Genomic DNA, 21,807 nt, shown 5'->3' with positions numbered 1-21,807 from the left:
TTCCCGCCCGCGCCGCGCGTTCCGGGGGGACGCTTTCCGTGCGGGACCCATGGCGGCAAGGCGGGCCCGGGGTGAGCAACACCGATTCCCTTCCCCCAGCGCGGCTCCGTCCGCTCCCCTCGAACATCCCGGGAATCTCCGGGAGCGGACCCGGGAGCGGCCCCGGGAGCGGGAAGGGGCGGAGGGCAGCGCTGGCTGCTGCTGGGCGGCCCCCCGAGCTGCTCCCCTTCGCGCGGCTCGGCTGCCGCCGTGTGCGGGCCTTCCCTCAGTGTGTGACCCGCCGAGCCCGAGCCGAGTGCCCCGTCCTGGGCCAGGCGTTCTGGGGCACAGGAGCGATTGTCGCCGCTCCCCGGGGCCGGTGTGAGGGGGAGCCGCCCCCTGAGTGTGACTCCGTAACTTTAATAAGGGTTTGTGCCTTCTCCCCCCTTCCAGGCGGGTGATCGCGGCTCTCCGGGGGGGCGGCGGGAGGAGCGGCTCACCATGCCCACGGTGGTGGTGATGGACGTGTCCCTGTCCATGACCCGGCCCGTGGCCGTGGAGGGCTCCGAGGAGTATCAGCGCAAGCACCTGGCGGCCCACGGGCTCACCATGCTCTTCGAGCACATGGCCACCAACTACAAGCTGGAGTTCACGGCCCTCGTGGTGTTCTCGTCGCTCTGGGAGCTGATGGTGCCCTTCACGAGGGACTACAACACGCTGCAGGTACGGGGGGTGCAAAACAGCAGCGGGGAAACCTCAGCATTTCCAACCAAAACCAGCCCCTTTCGCCAGCGAACCGCGGGGGAGCGGCGTGTTCTGGTGCCGTCCTGTGCACCACGTCTTGAGTGGGGGGTTTGGTCATTGCTGAAGTGTAGGGGAAATCAGCGGGTCTGAAACATTTTGCTGCTCTGCGGGTGAGCCCAGGAGCGTGGCCACTTAACTTAAAAATGGGGATGGAGTTAAACAGGGGAAAGAGCTGCCCCAAAGCTCTAAGAGCGGCTCTGGGATGGTCCTGTGGTTCTGGTGCAGGGTGATGCCCTGGTGACAGGACCATTTAGAAGGGGTTTAATCAGGTGATTTGGGCAGGGGGAAGGTGCTTTTGGGGGTTGTGTAACAGCTGAAGCAGGGCAAGGACGAGAATAAGTGATTTTAGGCCTCACGGATGTGATGGGAAGTTGGAAGTGGAAAGGGGGAAGTCCAAGAGTGAGGTTTCCCATGAAACCTGCAGTAAGGCACTGAAAGCCTCTGAATGCAGTAAAAATTGTACATATTTGTCTTGTTATCCAATATCAGGGGGAAATGACACATTGCTGTCACAGGGCCACCATGGTTTAGGATTGTCCCTTGTGGGACAAACAGATTTTGACAGAGATTCTCTGTTCTGCTTGCAGTTTAGCAGATTTAGAGCAGTGTTGTTGTGCCAGGGCATCCTCTCTGATGTTTTTTCACCTCCCTGAGAGTTCATTTGAGGAATTCTGAAAGCCAAGAACCCAGCCAGGGTTCACCTCACAGCTGCACCCTGTGTTAAGTGTGAGGCTTTCACTTCAAGAAGAAGAGCTGGTTTGTGGGTGCAGGTGGGAGTTTGGGGGTTTGTTACTCTCTCTGCCACAGAGTTTTTGTGAGACAAACTCCTCCTGCTCCCCTCTCTGAACCTGTGAGAGGTTGTAGCTGCTCTGACACCTGCGAGGATTTTCTCAGCTAAAAGTTCCTTGTTAGACTTTGCCTCAGATTTTGACTTTTCTGTTTCTTTGAGACATGCAAAGGATTTTTTTTGTCTTGAAGAGCTGTGTTTGTAATATTACAATTCTTTCAGAGTGAGCTGTCACTGTCTCGTGGTTTCATTCATCACTTCTTTACACCTTCCTTTCTTTCCCTTTGTGTCACACTGCAGTTGTGGGACCATGCAGAGCAGACATCCTGACTCACCAAGAGCCAGGAATGACTGGGGTGTGCCTGCTGGGAGGAATATTCCCCTCCTAGGAACGACAGTGGTGTTTGTCTTTGCAGGAAGCCCTGAGTAACATGGATGATTATGACAAAACCTGCCTGGAGTCAGCACTGCTGGGGGTTTGCAACATCGTCCAGCAGGAATGGGGGGCAGCAATTCCATGCCAGGTACTCCTGATTTCACTGTTCTTGGGATCCAGTGCATGCTTAGTTTTCCCTGGCAGGGGGATTGAAACTGGGTGATCTTGAAGGTCCCTTCCAACCCAAACCATTCTGTGATTCTGTCCCTGTGAGTTGCATCAGAAATGTGAATGTAATCTGAAAACTTTGGATACTCTCAGGCATGCCTGTGCTACAGACCCACAAAGAATTAGTGTTGTGGATAGATCTGGAGCAGGAACAGCAGCTGATGTTTGTTTAAATATTCAGCAGTGAGAACTGGGCTGTTTGCTGCCCTGTGTGTTGTTGTTGTGCAGTGGGTTATAAGATGTGGCCCAGGAGCCCCATGGTGCAGGTTTGGCACTTGGTCTGGGTGCACTTTGCTGGCCCAGGAGCCTCACTCGGGGTGCAGAGGGTGCAGTCACACAGTCAGGAACCTTTCTTCCCCACTACCTGCTGGTTCCCAGGGCTTGCAGCAGTTCCAGGTCTCCACCACCAGTGTGGGACTGTGCTGAGTGTGTTTTCATCCCAGATGAGTCCTTTGACTTGCAGCTGCTCACACGCTCCAGCCAGCCCTCAGAGCTCTCAGCCTTCCAAATCTGCCGCCTCTTATGGCAAAGTTTGCTTTTAACCCTCACTTTTCTGAGGCACTTGATGGAAGTCCAGTAATTTAGCAGCTCAGTGAGCTGGGAAGATGCCTCCAGCAGTGTTCCTTAAGGAGAAAAAGGATAGAGGTTTAAGGGTTGGGTAGTGCTTCACAGTCCAACACTGATGGAAGGCACCTGGGAACAGCAGACATTCAGAATAAAGAACTGGAAAGGTGTAAAAACCAAACAGAGATTAAACCTCAACAGTTTGGTCTCTCATTTGTGTCAGGGCTCATTTTCCTGGCACTTGGGGTGGTGGGGTGGGGAATGTGCTGGGAGGGGTCTTGGACTGGAGGAAAACATCACTGGTGAGCAGCAGTTCAGATGGGAGCTGAGGAGACTGGAGAGAGAGAGAGACTGAGGGTGGAGAGGGAATACAAATGTGGATGTAGCAAATACACATCGAGTTTGGATTGGAGTTGACTTTCCTCGCCTCCCAGCCAAAAATCATGCCTGCTGTTCCTGTGCAGTGCTGAAGGAGCAGCTCTTTCACTCCTCAGGATCTCAGCTGAGTGTAAATAATCCCATTATTAAGTGTAGCCTCCCAGTGCAGGTTCCCACAGGGATTGACTGTGATGTGCAACCCAACAGAAAAATGTCTGGTTTTGCTCTAACAGTTCTGCTGCAAAACGTGAGCAAACTGCAGCTGTGTTTGCAAAGAGTGAAGACAACTAATGCTGCTTTTTTTTTATGGTTTCTGTGGCTTGGAGGAGTGAAAGTCGAGTTGCCCTCCAGATTCTGCGGGAGAAATGGGCTTTATCTCCCACCCGGAAAAAAGCCTGGAATCCTCGAGTCCATCAGCAGCAGGCAGTGTAGTCACTGTGCTTCTGATGTGAACTTAGATGTATGGGATATAAATTCTAGTGCAGTTGCCCAGTGAGATGTAAATGCACATTTCCATGCACAGTTCAAATCAGGGTGGTTCAATCTTGTGTTTCCTGGGAATTTTTACTCGCGGTTTTCCCCTGAGCCCAGGGGAGGAAATCCCGGTGGGAGGAGAAGGGGGGGTGTTTTCCATGGGGGAGCTCGCAGTGCAGGGAGGCAGGCGCGGTGTTTCGGTGTCCCCCTGCAGACAGGCAGTTCTCTGTCCCCGCAGGTTGTCCTGGTCACCGACGGCTGCCTGGGCATCGGCCGCGGCTCCCTGCGCCACTCGCTGGCCACGCACACCCAGCGCGGCGACAGCAACCGCTTCCCGCTGCCCTTCCCCTTCCCCTCCAAGCTCTACGTCATGTGCATGGCCAACCTGGAAGAGGTGATGTCCTGAGCGCGTCCCTCCCGCCCTCTTGTGTTGGGGGATTGTTGGGTTTGCTCTGAACTCGGCACAGTCGGCACAAAACATCCTTCAGTGCTCTCGTGCTTTAGTTGACATTGCAGTGTTAGTTATTGGCTGGAATGTGACTTCTAGGGAGTTTATTATTGCACTGTTATTATCTACTGCTACTGCTGCATTATTGTAATAATCTTTATAAATCGTGCCAGTTCCCCCCACCCCCTGGGGAATATTATGCAATTTTAATTTATCTGTTTGTATTGTTGCCATTACTGCAAAAATTACACTGAATGCTTTTGTGGGGTTTTCTTAACCTAGAGTTAAATTCTTGCCTAAATGAATTCTGTTGTAAAGGTGCTCAACTCTTAAAATGTAATGGCTTTGTGTGGAAATGGGAGGGAGCAAAACTGAAGTCTCCAAGCCACTGTTCAAACCAGCTTCCCTTAGATTTGAAGGAAAAGGTGCTGGTTTTCTTTCTCTTACTCTTCTCTTCTTGCAAATCTGAAGAGCAGCTTTAAAAATCTTCCCAGGAGTTAGAATTCTACTGAATAAACAGTGTTTCAAAAGAAGCCTGTTTGACTAAGGTTCCTTAGGAAAGGTTTTATTAATAACTCTGCTTTGGACCTGACACCAATATTCTTGTGTCCATCACAGAAGGATTTTCTGCTTAGGCATCAAACAGATATCTCAGCTTCAAGGTCTCTTGTCAAGGATGATGCTTTTGATTAAACTGGTGGATTGAAGCGTTGTTTGCACGTCAGAATAGCCAGGAAAATGTTTAAAATAAATCTTCTATTTCTGATAAGTAATAAGAGAACATTACCTGGGAGACCAGGAATGTTGCTTTATTTGGAAAGGAGTGAGATAACAAAAAATCAGGAGAGCTTTTTGCTGTGGTGTGTATATTTTCTTAAAACATACTGGTTAATAAAAAGGGAGAGTAAGAAGAACACTCAACAAAAATATTTCCCTTTGTTATTTTTTTTTACAGCTTCAAAGCACAGATTCCTTGGACTGCCTGGAAAGGCTCATTGATTTAAACAATGGGGAAGGGCAGATTTTCACCATTGATGGCCCCCTGTGCCTGAAGAATGTGCAGTCAATGTTTGGGTCAGTAGATAAGAGGCCTTTGGGAAGGTTTCCAGTTAGTATCTCTAAAGGAAAACAAATACAATAAGAAATCTGGTGATATGAGATGTTCTAATTAAACTTTTTTTTTTCCCTTTCATTTTATGATCTTGTTAACTGTGTTTTCACTTTGACCTTCAGCATTTGAGGTCAATATTTATTTTAATTATTGTGTAACCCAACCATAGCAGTTGTTTAAGCTTGCCTGACAGAACATTGTAATTTCCACAGTTATTGTTCATCTGCCATCAGTGTGATAATGTGCTGCTCTGTTCCATAGCTTAGCAACACCAGAACTATTAAATTAACTGGAGCTAAAAAAAAAAAGGTTTGGGACCTGAGTTAGTGTGCTTTAGACAGATGATTTTCATGTGGTATGTTTTATGTTGTCTTTAATAACTGTGTGTGTTCTAGAAAGCTGATAGACCTGGCTTATACCCCATTCCATGCTGTTCTCAAGTGTGGCCACTTAACATCTGACGTGCAAGTATTTCCCAGACCCGAGCCTTTCATTATAGATGAGGAGATAGACCCCATTCCTAAAGCAATTAATACAGGTAACAAACCTTTGATTGCTGTTTGACTTAAACCCATTTGATTTCTGCCTTTTCCTTCCACCTGCTGCTTCATCCCCGTTTTCTCTGCAGTTATCAGTCACTGACTGTGTCGTTTTTTGGTGTGTGGGGAACGAGAACATCACCCTCTTTCATCCACGAGTGCCTGGTGGTGGGGCAGAGGCACTCTCAGAGCTCAGGGTGCCAGTGTTTAGAGGCAGAGACAGGAATACAGCACAGGCTGCTTTCCATGAACACCCTCTAAAGCTTCATGGGAGACAGGAGAGACCTGGTCAAGAAGGGGCTGCATTTGGCATTAGAGTTGCCTTTACCAGAAAGAATCTGCAGGATCAGGTGAGACAAACCAGCACCTTTCTGGAGGGTTCTTTGAGGAATCCATCAGAGGTGGAGTCAGGAGGAATTGGTGAGGCAGCACAAGCTGAGGTTTATGAGATTTAGGTTGTCTGTCATCCTGGCACATCTTGCCACTAATAAATTATTTTTAAAAACAACTGTGCCAAGGAAAACCTTTCTCAGCCCTCCCAGGAGTGGACAGGTATTTCTTTCCTCTCCTTTGGCATTTCATAACCAGCAGTGAGTCGTTACAGTGTAAAAGTCAGTGTCCACAATCCTGTATCTGTCAAACAGCACAGCTTGTGGGCAGCACAGTGTGTGTGATGGGAGTTGTGTTTTTATCTGAAAAAGTTGTGATATTGTGGATTTATCTCATTTACATACAGAGACCCCAGCTGAGGTTTGGGCTCTCTGTGCTGCCTCAGTGCTTCAGAACACAGCAGTGTAAAAAGTGCTGTTCAATTGACTCCATCCATTTCAGCTGCTTCCAAATCTGACTCAAACCTGTTGTCTCCCCCCAGATCTGGAAATTGTTGGGTTTGTAGACATAGCTGACATTTCCAGCCCTCCTGTCTTGTCCAGGCACTTGGTACTGCCCATTGCACTTAACAGAGGTGAGCAAGTTTGGCTTTTTCAGCAAAAAAACTGCCTCAAGCTTCCTTTGTAACATCTGTGGGGCTTTAGAGTAAAAGCACAGATTTTGTGCTTTATCAAAATGCCAGATGTCAAGTTTGTGTGCTTGCATTAAAATTAAAACCTTGAACACAAGGTTTCTTGTTTTGAGTACTGAGTTCTTTGGGACCTTCACAGAGGGACCAGAGTTCTTAAAGCATCGTTGTTCATAAAACATGCTAAACTTAGAGCTAAAAATAATAATGAGCCATGAAATATGTGATGCAAGATGAATATTTAATGCCTGTGAGTACAATGCAGTGGAATATTTACGTATCATTGTTGTGCCACTTTGCCCAAACAGTTCATTTAGCAGCTGTTTGTCCTACAGGAGTATTAATTAACTCTTGCATGCAGACAATAAAGGGTGGTGTCATGGGAGGGGAACAGGTGTGTTTGAATTTATTCCTATGTTTTCTCTTTGTTTGTTTTTTATTCTTCCCCAGAAGGGGATGAGGTGGGACCTGGGATCACAGATGACACCGAAGATGAGAATTCAGCAAATCAGATTGCTGGGAAAATCCCCAACTTCTGTGTTTTGTTACATGGCAGCCTCAAAGTGGAAGGCATGGTGGCTGTCGTCCAGTTGGGGTATGGAGCTGGATGTCTGCCTGAAAAATCTCTTCCTTTGCTCATTTGTGCTTTATTTGTAAATGATGTTATTTATAGCTGTGTTCTGTGCAGAACTCTGCACTGCCAGACAGAGCTGTGGATTTGTAATCACAGAGAGGTTTCTGCCAGTACAAATTGCAAAACGTGGAGCCCCCACACAGTGGGAGGGAGGCAAACTCTAAGCACAGGGGTGGAAGATTTTCAGCCTTTGGGGGTTTGCTCTTTTCCATAGGCCAGAGTGGTATGGAATGCTTTATTCACAAGCTGACAGCAAGAAGAAATCAAACCTCATGATGTCCCTCTTTGAGCCTGGTCCTGAGCCCCTGCCATGGCTGGGGAAGATGGCACAGCTTGGCCCCATCTCAGGTACTGCTCACCCTGCCTTGAGCAACTCAGTCAGTGTGGTGTGAATGATCTTGCCAAGTCTTAGTAGCTAAGCCTGATTATTTTCTTTTTATTTTTCCCCTCCCAGATGCAAAAGAAAATCCTTATGGGGAGGATGACAACAAGAGCCCTTTCCCCCTGCAGCCCAAGAACAAGCGCAGCTACGCCCAGAACGTCACAGTGTGGATTAAACCAAGTGGCCTCCAGGTAAAATGAGGAGGTTTTGGTGCTTCACTTTGGGCCATCTTAGCAGGAAAGTGGGGGCTGTGTGTGTGTCCTGTCTGGTTAATGTAATTGCTTTATTGCTTTTCTTTCGTTTTTATGAACACTGCCTCTTCACAATGTCCTGATTAAAATGCAATCAGAAAGCAGAGCTTGTTTGGTGAAAGCTCTGTCTCCAGTGGAGCATCTGGCTTGGTTTATTGGATTTAGTATAATTACCATTTATGCTTCAGCCTTTGTGAGCTGCAGTCCTGTCAATGGCCAGGATAATTTATCAATAAAGAGTTGAGGGTTTTTTCTGCAGCTTCCTCCAGCAGCTGCCAAAATTTTTATACTTTTTTTTTTTTCCCTCTTTTCTGCAGACAGATGTACAGAAGATCTTGAGAAATGCAAGGAAACTCCCTGAAAAAACTCAGACCTTCTACAAAGTGAGTAACACTGCAGGCTGGCCCAGGTTTGGCCCGTGCATTTAACAGAGGAACCACAGTGTCTGTGACTGTGGGATGTTCTGTACAGGCTTGTAGGGCTGTAAAAACGTGGATGCTCTGTAAAGGAGACATTCTGAGCCATTTTATGGGGTCTGCTTTCCCTGCCACCCTGTTCTCTGTCAGGGTGGCACAGACATGTCGTGTTTGCAGGTGTCCCTCGTGCCCCCTGCTCCTTCCATGGTGAACTTCTTTACAGATTTCATGCCAGGCAGAGATAAACTGGGGGATCAGACAGAAATAGGAACACAGGTGTCATTCTGAGCCTGAAAATGTCTCCTACATTTTATCTACAACTGGAGCAGAGAAAGACAAAATTCCAGGCACATTTGGCCACATCGCAGTAATCCATAACTGGACTGTAGCTGGAAGTTACTGTCCCTCTTGCAAGCTCAGTGCTGCAGCAGTTTAGTACTGTAGCCCCCAGAGACTTGAGGAATGAATAACCTGCACATAAGCACTGTCAGTTTACAGTGAAGAAAAATCAATATCCCATTTTATCTGGACACTGGTTAAAGGCAGCAGTCAGTCAGTCAGTCAGTCAGTCAGTCAGTCAGTCAGTCAGTCAATGAAGCCTCAGCTGGAGCCCTGCTGGGACAAAGTACCTGAATGCACAAAGGGGGAATTTTTAGGAAGGGATCAAGGGAAATCCAGCTGTTTAGCTGCACCACAGTCAGCATCTTCAGCTCTGAAGCATTTCTTACCTCGTGAGCAGCTGGGCAGTTTCCAGCAGCCGAACTGTGAGCGACATCACCTTTAAAGAGAAAGAAGGAACCCCCCGTTTCGTGTAAAGGCTCGGAGTGGCTTTACAAGGGAGTGTCTGTGCTTGCAGGAGCTGAACCGTTTACGGAAGGCAGCGCTGGCCTTCGGGTTCCTGGAGCTGCTGAAGGGCGTGGCGGACATGCTGGAGAGGGAGTGCACCCTCCTGCCCGACACCGCCCACCCCGACGCCGCCTTCCAGCTCACACACGCCGCGCAGCAGCTCAAGGTGGCGAGCACCGGAGCCTCGGAGTACGCTGCCTACGACCACAACATCGCCCCCCTGCCGACAGACTTCTCCAGCAGCAGCACCGAGAGGATGTGAAGGCTCCACTTCGGGAGCTTCTCCAGGCTGAGGCTCGAGCGGTTCCGATTTTCCTGTCCTGTTTACCGTTTAATGACTGTTTGGAGAAATTCCTCTCCAATGCCGAAGGGCATTTTGCATCAGTGCTCTCTAAACAAACGTAGCAAGTTCACAGTGGCTTTAGTCAGACCTGGAAACTGGGGAAGGTCTCCCAAAGCCGGTTATGGTGTTGGATGATGGGTGGAAGTTGCTCGGTACAGAAATGCCATGGTTGGCAGCTCGTGGCTTTTGGCCTCCCCAAAATGCAGTTACTACGTAACTGAACTGGCTGGTGAGAGTGTCCTAACAGGCAGCTACTCCACTTTATACACAAACTTCATCAGCCCAAAGAAAAGGTGTGGGAAGCAAGATCAGAGACGGAGCTGATTTCAGGGTGTTGGCCCTGATTTTATGCCCAGCTCAACAAAGCCTGTGGTGCCAGAGCGAGTGTCACCCCTGGCACTGCAGTGCTCGTGAAAGTAACTTAATCTCGGGATTAAGGTTTTTTATTTGCATAACATTAATAAAGAGCAATTCTTCAGGACAATTTAAGTTGGATTTTCTTCCGTTTTCAGAGCAAAACACTGACCTGGTGATGGCTCAGCTCACAGCTGTGTATCACACATCAGACACCAAATTAACTCCTCATGTGCACGGAAAGAACAACTGAAGTAAAGCAAAATTTGGTTGTAAATCTTTATTAATAGAAACACATTCTTGCTGAAGAACTAAAGTTCAGTAGTGTAAGATCCATGACAGCCTGCACTAGGTACCACAGCTTCACTGATGGATACATGTGGATTTCAGAACAGAAGTTTAAATGCCCAGAGGAGAAAATGAAAGTGATCCTTGCTGTTCTGTTGCTCAACTAATCCAATCCTTTGACATACTTCAAACATAGGTACAGAGTGTGCTAAGTGAAAGGTTGTGTAAGTAGTGCTCAGCTCTCCTGAGTAAAGTCAGCTGTGCTCTCCTTTGAGTGGGAGTCTGGAGTATCCCCAAAGAGAAGCTGGATCACACCTCTCTGAGAGAACACAGTTTGTCAAGTGCAGCATGGAACTTGAACTGGTTCTTTGTTAGAGTCTCCTTAGAACAGTTTCCTTTCCTTTACAGTAACAATCACTGGGTCTTTATCACAAACATTACGCTGTTTGTTACTTTTTGTATAGAAAATAATTTTTTCTGGAGGATTCCTATGGTTTTACAGCAGAGAAAGACAACCAGGAACATGGCACTGAGCTAATCTGGACTGCTGGCATCGCTTTGCAGTGCCCTGGGGCAGGGGCAGTTGGGAAACAACCTGTTCATAAACCACAGGACAGTTCAGAGTAAACTTTCTGTACCTTTCTGACCTGGATTAAGGAGGGCAGAGGGATCAGCTACAGGCTCAGGGTGAGGGGCATCCTGAAATAAAGTCAGCTGGAACAAAGGCTTCCAGGTGAGACAGAGATGAACTGGAATGTGGGGGGAGCTTCTTCTGTTGTGTTCTTGCTGTTGTTGAACAAGCACAGAAAAAAAGGGTCCTTCAGACCCTGTGTGGGACCTCCCTTACTGAGCTTTGATCTGTGCTGTCTCAGTACTGCAGCTTCTTTGACCTGCTGCTCCATCCCAGCAGGGGATGTCAAACCAGACACACCAACAACCTCTGCTGCAGCCCTGAATGGAACTAGAAAAGCACTTCTGCTGCCTTGCTCAAGGCCAGAAATACAGGAGCCACAGCCCTGCCAGGATCCACCAGTGGAGCCACAGCCCTGCCAGGATCCACCAGTGCAGCCCCATCTGCCACAACAGTTCCTCGTTCTCCCTGTGGGTGGGATGGGGTTCTTTGGGGTTCCCATGCCAGGAGAGAGCTGGTACCTATGTTTCCTTATTTTGCTCCTTTTCAGTACTGGCAGCTTCCTTTCCCTCATGACTGGGTAGCAGGTGTAGCTACAGGAATACAGGTCCACACAGCACTCTATTCTGCAAAGGCTGAACTAGAAACAAGTGACAGCACTGAAATCACCATTAGCTACTTCCAGTTTTAATCCTGCACAAGAAAAGGGTGGGGGATGTGCTGAGCAAGTTCACCCCAGTGGTTGATAACCACCCAAACCTGTTCACAGTGGTCTCAGACTGTGCTCCTCCTGCCATCAAGGTGCATTCCAGGAACAGCACGGGCCAGCTGAGGGCATATCCCAACCTCAGCAGCCCTATCTGCATGCAATATTGAGAGAGCAAATCTCCAGTGAAAAGATAAACACTATTTCTATGTAGTGCTGCTCCACTGATTATAAGCATTTCATATGCAGATAATAGGATTTCTTTCTAATATGCTGGTTGACAGGATACAAGTTTAACTGTTCAGTGGTAAATGCCATGCACAGGTGGTGGAAAGGGAACAAAATCCAGGATGTGGGAATGTTACCTGAATTCACTATGAAATCATGAACTCTAACGTGGTCATTTCATTTTTACAAAATTCTTTACATTACAGTGGGTAAAACCATAAGAATCAGAGGCTTATCTTGTCAACAGGTGAGACAAGAAAGCATTGCAGTCCTCCCTCACTTCATCTTCCTCTTCTTTGGTCCAAGGTGCTGTTTCCTTTGCTTGTAGAGGTGACGGAAGTTTACAAATATCCCTGGAAAAGAACCCCCAGTGTTTAGGTAGGACATCATTTTAACACTACCAGATTAAAAAAAAAACCCCAGTGACAGAAACCAGCCAACCAAACCACCCCAGAAAGAAAGAAACTATTGAAGGGGGTGTGGAGCACTGGGAGGCAATGCAAGGGTGGTTTTGCTGGGTGAGGCAGGAGCTGCTGCCCAGGCTGTTTGGTTTGGCTGCTCAGGAGGTTGGTTTGTCACTCTGACACCCACTGTGCATTGCTGTGGAGGATGAAATGGGGATTTCAGAGATAAACTCGATGAAAGGTTGGCTTTAAGCAATGTCTGAAGGGGAGAAACGTAGTGAGAGCTCAGTTTAAAATTGCAGGTTGGACTCTGGTGAGCTGAGGATGCCCAGAGTGCTGGGTGTGCTCACAACAAAGTTAAGTTGTCTTTAAAAGTGTAACACCAGAAACCAAGTATGTAACAAGCACCTTTCTTCTTTTTGGGTGCACTCTTTATAAAGAACCTTCTGTATTGTTTCCTGGAAAAACATGACTTCATGTTCCAGTTGTTGTTATACTGCAGTGTTAAACTGAATTGCTTTAGTTTGAAGTTATGTTTAGATTCCCACTAAATCATTGCAAAGCTCAAATACCACGTGAAAGGTGAAACTAAGAACTCTTAAGGTTATAAATACATGTAAAAATTATTCTTTTAACCCAAGTTAATGGTGCTAATTTGTTGCCAAGGGCTCCTTCTTGAAGGGCTGATCGTTTCCCCTCCATCACTGACAAATTTACATGAACAAGCCACAAGGATAGTGCTTTTAACCTCAAGCAATTTTGTGTTGCCATGGTCCCCAAGATGCAGGAATTCAATTTTCTTTGAAAAATCCACTTATTCAGGGGGAACTGGCCTTTATATTTCAATACTGAGCAACACAACTTAATACCTACCTAAAAACAGGGCTATAAGATATATTTGAAGCACAAATGGGAACTGGATTGTGACATTCAGTGGGTTTGGCAGTCCCAGACTAAATTTCCCTGTTTCGCTGAAGATTGGGATGGACTGGACGATGCAGACAGCTGAAAGCAAAGGTCACCATCATCATCAAAATACACAATCACCCAGCCCACACCACCCATATTTCAGGGTGTTCCCTTGTTCCTTGCTCTCTCATAACTGCAGCATTTGAAGCCTGCCTGGTTCCACTGCCCCCACCCCCAGCTGCAGCCCCAGGGCCTGTGCCAGCAGCATCTGCCATCCACAAACACCCACAGCAGCCAAACAGGCACAGTCCCTCCCCTGCCTGGTGTTGGGCAATGCCCACACCTCCTCCTGCCTCCCAGACACGGGTCCTGACAGGTACAGTTACAACACAACAATCAGCCCCTGCCTGTCCTCTGCAATGACAAGGTGATGCCAAGATCTGTGGGCTTGAACAGAGGCACAGTCAGTGATTCAGTCTGAAAGACAGAATGCTTGGTTTTGGTTCAGCTCAAAGCAAATCTATTTATCTGTTGTTCTATTTTATTATTTTTAAGTCCAGCAGCCAGGAAAAAAAAAAAAGTTCTTTGCCCTGCCTTGAATTAATTATTTATCAAACTGTCTCTTTTGGACATACCTTCTGACAGGCCCCCTAAGGGGTAGAGAGGGATCCAGACAGTGTAACGGAGCCAGGTCAGGGGTTTCCATTCGATTCCCATGCAGGAAAGCATGTAATAGGGATACCTAGAGCCAGGTGGGGACAGACAGAGTGGTTCAGAATGAGGGAACACACCCTGGTTAAAATGGAAGCTGCTACTACAGTTAGGCTTGTGTATGTACACTGTGGAGCCAACACAATTCCCAAATGACACAACATTCAAAGCACTGTTCCCATGCATGCCATGGACACACAGTTGTTTGGAAGCTTACAGAACTCAGATTATTATTATTCTGACCACATGGACGAAGGCAACTGCCTGTCTGCCTCATAAACCTTTTAAAACACTTCTTTGCAAAGAGAAGCATCTCATTTAACAACAGAAACTCAAAGCCACAGAACCCTCAGGATAAAAAGCATCAGGGCAGTATTGCTTTAGACTCCAGCCTTATCCCAGCTTTTGGCAGATGGAAGAAGCCAGGAAGGCTGCAACAGTCCATGACTCAAGGAGCTTTTACCCTCTGGGGCCAAGGCATTAATGGTACCCTTGCAGAAAGCACAGAGATGAAAATCTCCTTTCCAGAGTTCCTGGGAACAACCCCATTGTTCCTGTGCACACCTGCCAGGAGACAAATCCCACCGACCTGAACAGCTCAGTGATACTCCAGAAGTAAAATATGAAGAACACCACAGGTTTGCTCTGCATTTCCTCCAAGCTTCCAAGGATAACAAACAGAACAAAATTCCTTCCGAATATCTGTTTAAGAAAAACAAATGAAGGAACAGTCACACTTCATCAACAGAAAGGGCAAGTCCTTGCTGTCAAAAACACACAAGATGTCTGCTCTGAGCACAGCTGAGCACACAACTGACCTGCTTCTCATGAGTGGGCATCTTGCTCTGTATTTGGGCACAATCCAAGGGACCCAGCCTTAAATCATCCACCCTCATTTTTATGCACAACCACCACAGCCAGGATAAAAAGGGCACTGGCACCAAACCAAAATCACGTGCTTTCCATCAGCTTCTTGCCTTTGCTGTCCTGCACTCTCTTAGCTGGGTGGTGGAAGGACAGCCTGCCACAGCCAAGACTGGGAAGCGTGGATTCCTGCCTCTGGAATGATAAATCCTCTAGCCCAGTGCCAGTGAATTATCACTTATTTTAGGGAAGTCTCAAACTTGTGTAAAAGAAACATTTACTTTAAACATAAGAGCAAGGGGAAGAATTTTAAAGCATTACCTGCACGACAGAAGGTATCAGAGGAGATCTGACCAGTCCTATTAGTGAATTCATGATCTCCATCAATGCCAGGGTCTGGCAGAAATACATCATATCAGAAATAGTGTGAAATGTGTCATAGAAGGAATCTGCAAGACACAGGAAACCAACTGCTTGAGAGAACAAACAGATTTCCATGCTCAGGAAGCTGGGGCAGCAGCACAGCCTGTGATGGCAGGATTCTGGTTGCATTTGGAAACAAACATGATGCATAATTATGTAACTTCTTTATAGGCCTTATCTTGAACTCACAGCAGTTGGGCCACAGACACTGCTCGAGCGCTCCATTTCACACACAGAAGGATTATGAGCTATTTCAGTAATGACTCTACCAAAAAAGCAGGAGTGCTGTCCCTCAACAGAATGGATTGTTCTTGCGTCAAAACCAAAATACTCTGCCCAGATCATTTTCAGAATCACCAGCACTGCAGTGAGAGAGACATTTTGCTCCAGCTGATTGCTTCAGGAGTGATCCTGGCAGAGCACAAATATCATCATCAAAGTACCCAGCTCTGATTTACAAGAGGACAGTGTTTTCTTACCCTTGACACTGGGATGGCCTTTGAGAGGCTTTTCCTGTGCTCTTTGGCAATGTGCCCATGGTTTTGTTCCTAAATATGTCTCTCTTTAGATTTTACTATTTTAGAAAGTCTTAAAAACACCACCAAAAACCAACCCAAGCCCCCCCACTGTGAATAAAACAGTGCTTATTACTTGCCTTTTCCTAGGATGAACAGTCGTACTGTCATGTTGACGAAAAATCCAAGAGAATCCCAGAAACTGCACCAGGTTGTACATGATCAGATATCCCTTCTTCAGGTGTTTGAAAGCTGAAATCAACCATAAACACATCAGGGGAGCAGAGCACAATGGTAACACTTCTGCAAACCAGGCTTTCTGACAAGAAAGCTTACAAGGAAAAGGGAGGCTGTTGATCACACTGAAAGGGTTCTGCCTGCTTTTACCATCTGACAGAACTCAGTCCCTGCTAATCAGACTTTTTACATTCCTTAGGAACTGCAGTCCATTTGGAGTAAATATCTAATAGCTCACAGTACAAAGATCCCCTCCAAGACACGCCAAGCCACTCAAAACTGCTCCCCAAGAGCTGAGGTTCTCATCTCAGTGACAAACTTTCTAAACCCCACTTCACCCACTAAAATGATACAGTTACTTACGGTCTTTTGGGACTCTGGATTCTATTTTCATTTTGTTAATCTTTTCTTCTTCCTTAAAATGAAGGATAAGGTTTTAAAGACTGTTACTGTGACTAGCAAGTCATTTGTTCACTACACTACTGCAGAGCTGGTGGGTTTAAAACTCAGCTAAGCAGCCAGTGGCATAAAAGAGCACATTCATCATCCAGAAATTATGGTACTGTAAAAGCCAGAGGGTGTTAACCAGTTACCCTGCCTTCAGTGTGTTTTGTTTTAGCAATGAGATGCTTTTGCTGAAGCAGCCTCTGTGTTAATTCTCAGGTATTAGTGTGTTGTTTCTTACATGACCCACCAGCGACCTGAAGGGAACTGAGAACACCCAGCCCAGGCTCTCTGCCTGCCCTTCCCACAGCTCCTGGCACTGCAGTGTCCCTCCCTGCTCCAAGCTAAGCTCATGGCTGTGGAGGGGAACAGGGCAGTGTTTGTTGTGAAAGGGATTTGCAGGAATGTGGTCTGTTCCAGCCTCTCCCAAGGCAGTCCTGCACCTCCCCGCTGCACTGAGCAGCTCAACCTCAGCAGCTGATGGGAAATGCACCAGCAGGGCTGTCCAGTGGCTCAGGAAAGCCTCAGAAATCCTGCTTTCCAGACAGGCAGTGCCTGGGACTCTTGCCTCTGGGCTCCACGTGGCACAGGGATATGATCCTCCTATGGATCAGGACACCGGGCAAGGCAAGGAGCCAGCACACAGCCACCCCTTCCAACTGCAACCAGAACGTGCCTAGTGCTGAATTCCTGCTCCCAGCTCGAGCAGTTTCACCAGTTCCACACGGGCTCTGCGTGAAGTGCTCCCCCTGCTCTGTGAGAGGCAGCACAGGCCACGTGTGCCCCCAGGACCGACCTTCTCCTTCAGCTCCATCTCCGCGTCCGACTCGTCCAGCCAGCGGTCGAAGTCGGGGGCCAGGAACAGCGGGCGCTTCTCTTGCTTAGTGAGTCTCTCCCACCAGCTGCTCTCCTTCTTCTGCACTGTGATGTTCAGCTGCCTCTGGGTCACCCTGCACACGGGCTGAGGGCAGACACAGGGGCTCACATCAGCACAAGGACTAGGAAATGAGTACTGAGAGTGAGCTGACACCCGAGTTCTCCTGACCAAGGAGGTGGGGAGGACACAAACTGCAGCACAGGCACCTCACTGCCAGCCAAGGCATGGAAGCAAAGGGCAGCCCAGTTGAAAATGGCAGCTGGGATGGTTGCAGGACTTGATGAGCAGCTTGGAAGCCTGCTCATAGCACAGCACCAGTGCATCCTGCCACAGACCCCAGAGCCAGCCTTCCTAGGCAGAACCCATGATCTCAGCTCTAGACCTCAGTGCTGTGAGCCACGCACTTCTTCCAGCCAGAGGTAAAAACAACACTGCCAGCAGCCACAGGGATGTGTCCAAAACAGGGGACCCCACATGACACCTGCTGCAGTGAGAGGAAGAGTTCACAGCCTTAGGGAACACCTGGAGACAACAGTGTGGTCACTGTCACCCCTCTGCACAGTGGCAGCCCAGGACCTCTCCAACCTTGCAGCCCGTGGCATCATTCCCCTGGAGCCCACCCTTGCTGCCCCCATCACATCCCTCTGCACCTCAAGGCTGCTCAGTCAGACCAGCTGACAGTGCTGCAGCAGGGCCAGGAGCTGTGTCCTCACCCATTGCCCCAGCACTGCCCTGTCGGGGCTGTCTGGATGCTCCTCAGACATCTGAAGGCTGCAGCTGTAATTTACAGCTGCTGTGCTTCGTCCTTGCCTGTCAGAGGCTCCTCCTCACTGCTGGCCAGCCTGGCCCCAGCCAGAGGAACTCATGGTACACATCAAATCTAAAGGAGAAAACCTTGGACTGTGATACTTCCAAGTCCCAACCATCTGTGGTTACACAGAATTCAGTCTGTTCTCCTCCAGTCCCCCCACAGTGACTCACAGTGACTCACAGACTTTGGGAAGGAGGCTGCTCTGCAGAGGCAAGGACTTGCCTTCCAGCCTGGCTCCCAGCAGAGCCCACGTCTGCCAGCACAGGGGACAGGCACAGGCAGTGACAGGCACCTCTCCCACACGGGGGGCCAGGCAGGTGACAAAGTGGCGGCCAGACCCTGGCACCAGGAGCTGTTCACTGTCACCCACAGGTGGCAGGAGCCACACCACAGAGGTGCCTGCTGACAGACCCTGGGAATTCACCCTCCGCCTTCCCCTCCCTTGCTGGAGCAGCAGAGGTGAACGGCGGCTCCATCCCCAAGTCAGCCAGGAACAAGCAGCACAAACCCTGCCCAGGTGGCAGAGCCCAGAGTTCTCCTTCTCCCTGACAGCTCTGGGAGGCACGGACAGACCTCACAGCCCCCTGGGAGTAGCTCAGAGGGGCGGCTCTTCCAGCCAAGCTCTCTCCTGTCAGGCTGCAACAGGGATTAAGGAAACATTTCTGCAGCAGGAGCCACAATGTCTCACAACCTGAGAAACCTGCACAAGCCAGAAAACACGAGTCCTCATGACTTTCTGCCCTCTGTCAGAGCTGCAAAAGAAGCCATAAAACATCACACTGACACTTTGCAGCTCAGCGTTCCCCTGCTCTCAAGCTGAGGTTCCATCAGACAACAAATTGCTGGATTCTCCCATTATTTTGCTGCTTTAAATCTTTAAAAAAACTTAAAACTGCTGTTTAACAAGCCATACAAGCAAGGCCCTGTGTCTGCACCAGCTCCAGTGAGGTGATTTGCAGGAACGTGGCTGAGCACTGGGATGGAAGAATGCCATGAACAACTTGTAGTCTGCAGCAGTTATGGAGTCACCAGGAAAACCTAAAAGGCATTATTATGGACACAACACACAGCCATTTTCCTCTCAGGAGTTAGAAGAGTAAAAATACCTACTTTAGGCTCGACAGGCTCAAGGAACTCGATCTCAAACTCGTAGATGTTGTCCCCTTTGGCACCGTGACCCTGAGCTAAAAGACAAGAATGAAGTCGGTGTGAAGGTCCCAGGCGGTTCCACACAGCCCATCTGCACAGGAGGCTTTGCACACAGAAAATATCCAGCAGTTATTTCACAGCACTTCCCCTGCCTTGCTGGGAGACAAGAGGAAACCACAAGGTAACAGGGAAGACACCAAAGTGTGGCTTGGAGGGGCAGAGCAGGAGTTGGCAGCTAAAGCTGCTGTGATTCCCAAAAGAGGGGCCCACAAGGCTGTTCCTGGCTAACTCCAATCCTGCCTCTGCACTGGGGAAGGAGCACTCAGAGAGAGGGGTGCCTGCTGGGTTTGGAGCAGTGATGTGGGGAGTCCCTCCCAACAGCAGCAAGGCACGGTAATTCCTCATTTCCCACATTGGTCCCGTCCCCAGAAGGGCTCCAAACCCCTGCACTATGTTTAATTCCCACCCTTCCACACCGTAACCTGATCCCAAAGTGCGGAACACCCCCTATCAGATGGCCTGGCTGCGGCACACCGGGGAGGCAGCAGCTCCTGGATGAGGCATCTTAACGAAATCCAGGAGAAATAAAGGAGAAAACCCAATAAAATCAGTGACAGCAGGTCCACAGCACTACCCAAACAGGCCAACCAGCACCAGCTCCAGGGTGCTGGAATGTGCAGCTGTCCAGCTGCCCAAAAAACATCTCTGAGGGCAAGATCTGCTTTACCTTCCAAATGGAGCCCTAGTTCCTGATGTGGAGGCTCGATAACAGTTGCACACAAGGTCTTTGTGAAAGGAAAAGCTGCTGGGAGTTATCTCTGGGGTTTGGCTGACCAGGGATGGGAAGGATATATGGAAATTCCACTGGGATTTAAATATTGGGGTTTTCTTGTTAGATAAGATAGGGCTTGTTCCCAGAGCTGTGGGTGGGAGCCTGACAGATCCCAACAGGGGGATCCTGCCAGGATGGGGACCAGGCAGCCCACGGTGGGGACACCTGGGACAGCAGGGAGGGGGCAGGCTGGGACCCCCCCAGCGAAACCCCTACCTCTGAAGTGCAGGACATTGTCGGTGATGGTGATGTCCGGGTTCTGCAGAGGGAGGACGTGTGTTAGTTGGCAGCTCCCACACCCACGGGGGTCCCGCTGGCCCCACACCAGCACAGCCCTCCCCACACCCCGAGCACAGACCCCACCACTGCTGCTGCCTGTGGGCAGGGACAGCCCCGGGGGGGTGCCCAGGGGAGCCTCCCCGAGGGTCCCACGGGTGTGTGTCCCCAGGTGTCCCCAGGTGAGTCTCCCCCTTGCAGGTGACTCCTCCCCGGGTGTCCCGCACGGATCCCCCTCCCCGCGGGTCCCCAAATGAGTCTCCCCCACCACCTTTCAGGTGAGTCCCTCCTGGGTATCCCCACGTGTCAGTCCCCCTCAGGTGCCCCCAGGTGTCCCCCCTCGGGAATTTCCCCACGGGGGTCCCCAGGTGAGTCTCCTCCCCACCACCCCTCGCAGGTGAGTCTCTCCCGGGTGTCCCCAGGTGTCCCTTCTCCGTAGGTGCCTCCAGGTGTCCCCCTTAGGGAATCTCCCCATGGAGGTCCCCAGGCGTCCCCCCTCCGAAGGTGCCTCCAGGTGTGCCCCCTCCGAGTGTCCCCCCACGGGGGTGTCCCCCAGGTGTCCTCCGGCCAGACGTCCCGCAGGTGTCCCCTCGCAGGTGTCACCCCTCGGGTGTCCCCTCCCAGCTGTCCCTCCTCCGAGTGTCCCCCACGGAGGTGTCCCCCAGGTGTCCTCCCGCCGGCTGTCCCGCAGGTGTCCCCCTTGCGTCCTCCCCCCTCCGCAGGGGAGTCCCTTACCCGCCCCCCCACACCCTTAGGCTGTCCCGGGGGGTGTCCCCGCCGTACCCGCACGTCGCTGAGCTCCACCCTGAGGAAGATCTGGCGGTGCCGCTGTGCCCAGTGCACGTGCGGCCTCAGGCTGGGCCCCGCCATCGTCCCGCACCCACGGGGGGGGAACTGCCCGCGCCTGCGCACTGCCCGCCCGCCGGGGCCGCCCCGCCGCGCCTGCGCCAGGGGAGGGGCGGGCCGAGGGTGGCCCCTTCAGAGCGCCCTCAGGGAGCCCTCAGAGAGTCCTCAGAACCTTCACAACCCCCTCAGAGAGCCCTCAGAGCGCCCTCAGAGAGTCCTCAGATCCCCCTCAGACCGCCCTCAGAACCTTCAGAGCCCCCTCAGGGAGCCCTCAGAGCCCCCTCAGAACCTTCACAGCCCCCTCAGAGGCCCCTCAGAGAGTCCTCAGAGCCCCCTCAGAGAGCCCTCAGAGCCCTCTCAGAGAGCCCTCAGAGAGCCCTCAGAGCGCCCTCAGAGAGTCCTCAGATCCCCCTCAGACCGCCCTCAGAGAGTCCTCAGAGCCCCCTCAGAGAGTCCTCAGAGCCCCCTCGGAGAGTCCTCAAAGCCCCCTCAGAGAGTCCTCAGAGCCCTCTCAGAGAGTCCTCAGAGCCCCCTCAGAGCCCTGAGCCCGCCGTGCCGCGGAACCGCAGCGTCGTTTAGGCTGGAAAACACCTCCAAACCCCAGAGCTCGGTGCATTTTTCCCGCTCTCGGTTACATTTATTGAGGAAAATAAGGCGGAAAAATAAGAGGGATTTGTTGAGGAAATAAGGGGAGTTTGGGAGCAATGTAATATATTTGTATATA

At 50.0% G+C, this 21,807-nt stretch overlaps 2 protein-coding genes across 2 annotated transcripts; one reads left to right on the top strand and one right to left on the bottom strand.

The window, feature by feature from the left end:
* The first annotated feature begins 53 nt into the window (after positions 1 to 53).
* On the top strand, positions 54 to 10,062 carry INTS14 (integrator complex subunit 14). The gene is made up of 12 exons (XM_050309457.1): positions 54 to 71; positions 433 to 702; positions 1,987 to 2,094; positions 3,829 to 3,984; positions 4,994 to 5,112; positions 5,545 to 5,687; positions 6,560 to 6,652; positions 7,157 to 7,301; positions 7,555 to 7,688; positions 7,795 to 7,913; positions 8,291 to 8,356; positions 9,246 to 10,062. Exons 2-12 carry the CDS (start codon positions 481 to 483, stop codon positions 9,495 to 9,497), a joined length of 1,557 nt encoding a protein of 518 aa, XP_050165414.1. The 5' UTR covers positions 54 to 71; positions 433 to 480; the 3' UTR covers positions 9,498 to 10,062.
* Positions 10,063 to 10,197: 135 nt separating this feature from the next.
* HACD3 (3-hydroxyacyl-CoA dehydratase 3) lies at positions 10,198 to 21,147 on the bottom strand. The gene is given in 12 exon segments (XM_050309458.1): positions 10,198 to 12,138; positions 13,063 to 13,194; positions 13,734 to 13,840; positions 14,399 to 14,511; positions 14,995 to 15,122; positions 15,752 to 15,791; positions 15,793 to 15,863; positions 16,212 to 16,263; positions 17,089 to 17,253; positions 19,091 to 19,164; positions 20,178 to 20,220; positions 21,021 to 21,147. Coding segments are annotated over 12 exon segments (1,089 nt in total). The 5' UTR covers positions 21,108 to 21,147; the 3' UTR covers positions 10,198 to 12,061.
* Positions 21,148 to 21,807: the final 660 nt, after the last annotated feature.

Source organism: Myiozetetes cayanensis, unplaced genomic scaffold, assembly GCF_022539395.1.
Source record: "Myiozetetes cayanensis isolate MyiCay16 unplaced genomic scaffold, myiCay2020 scf14, whole genome shotgun sequence".
In the NCBI taxonomy this organism is placed as follows: Eukaryota; Metazoa; Chordata; class Aves; order Passeriformes; family Tyrannidae; genus Myiozetetes; species Myiozetetes cayanensis.
Note: the sequence above shows the minus strand (reverse complement) of the source record. Positions and strands in the feature narration are given on the sequence as shown.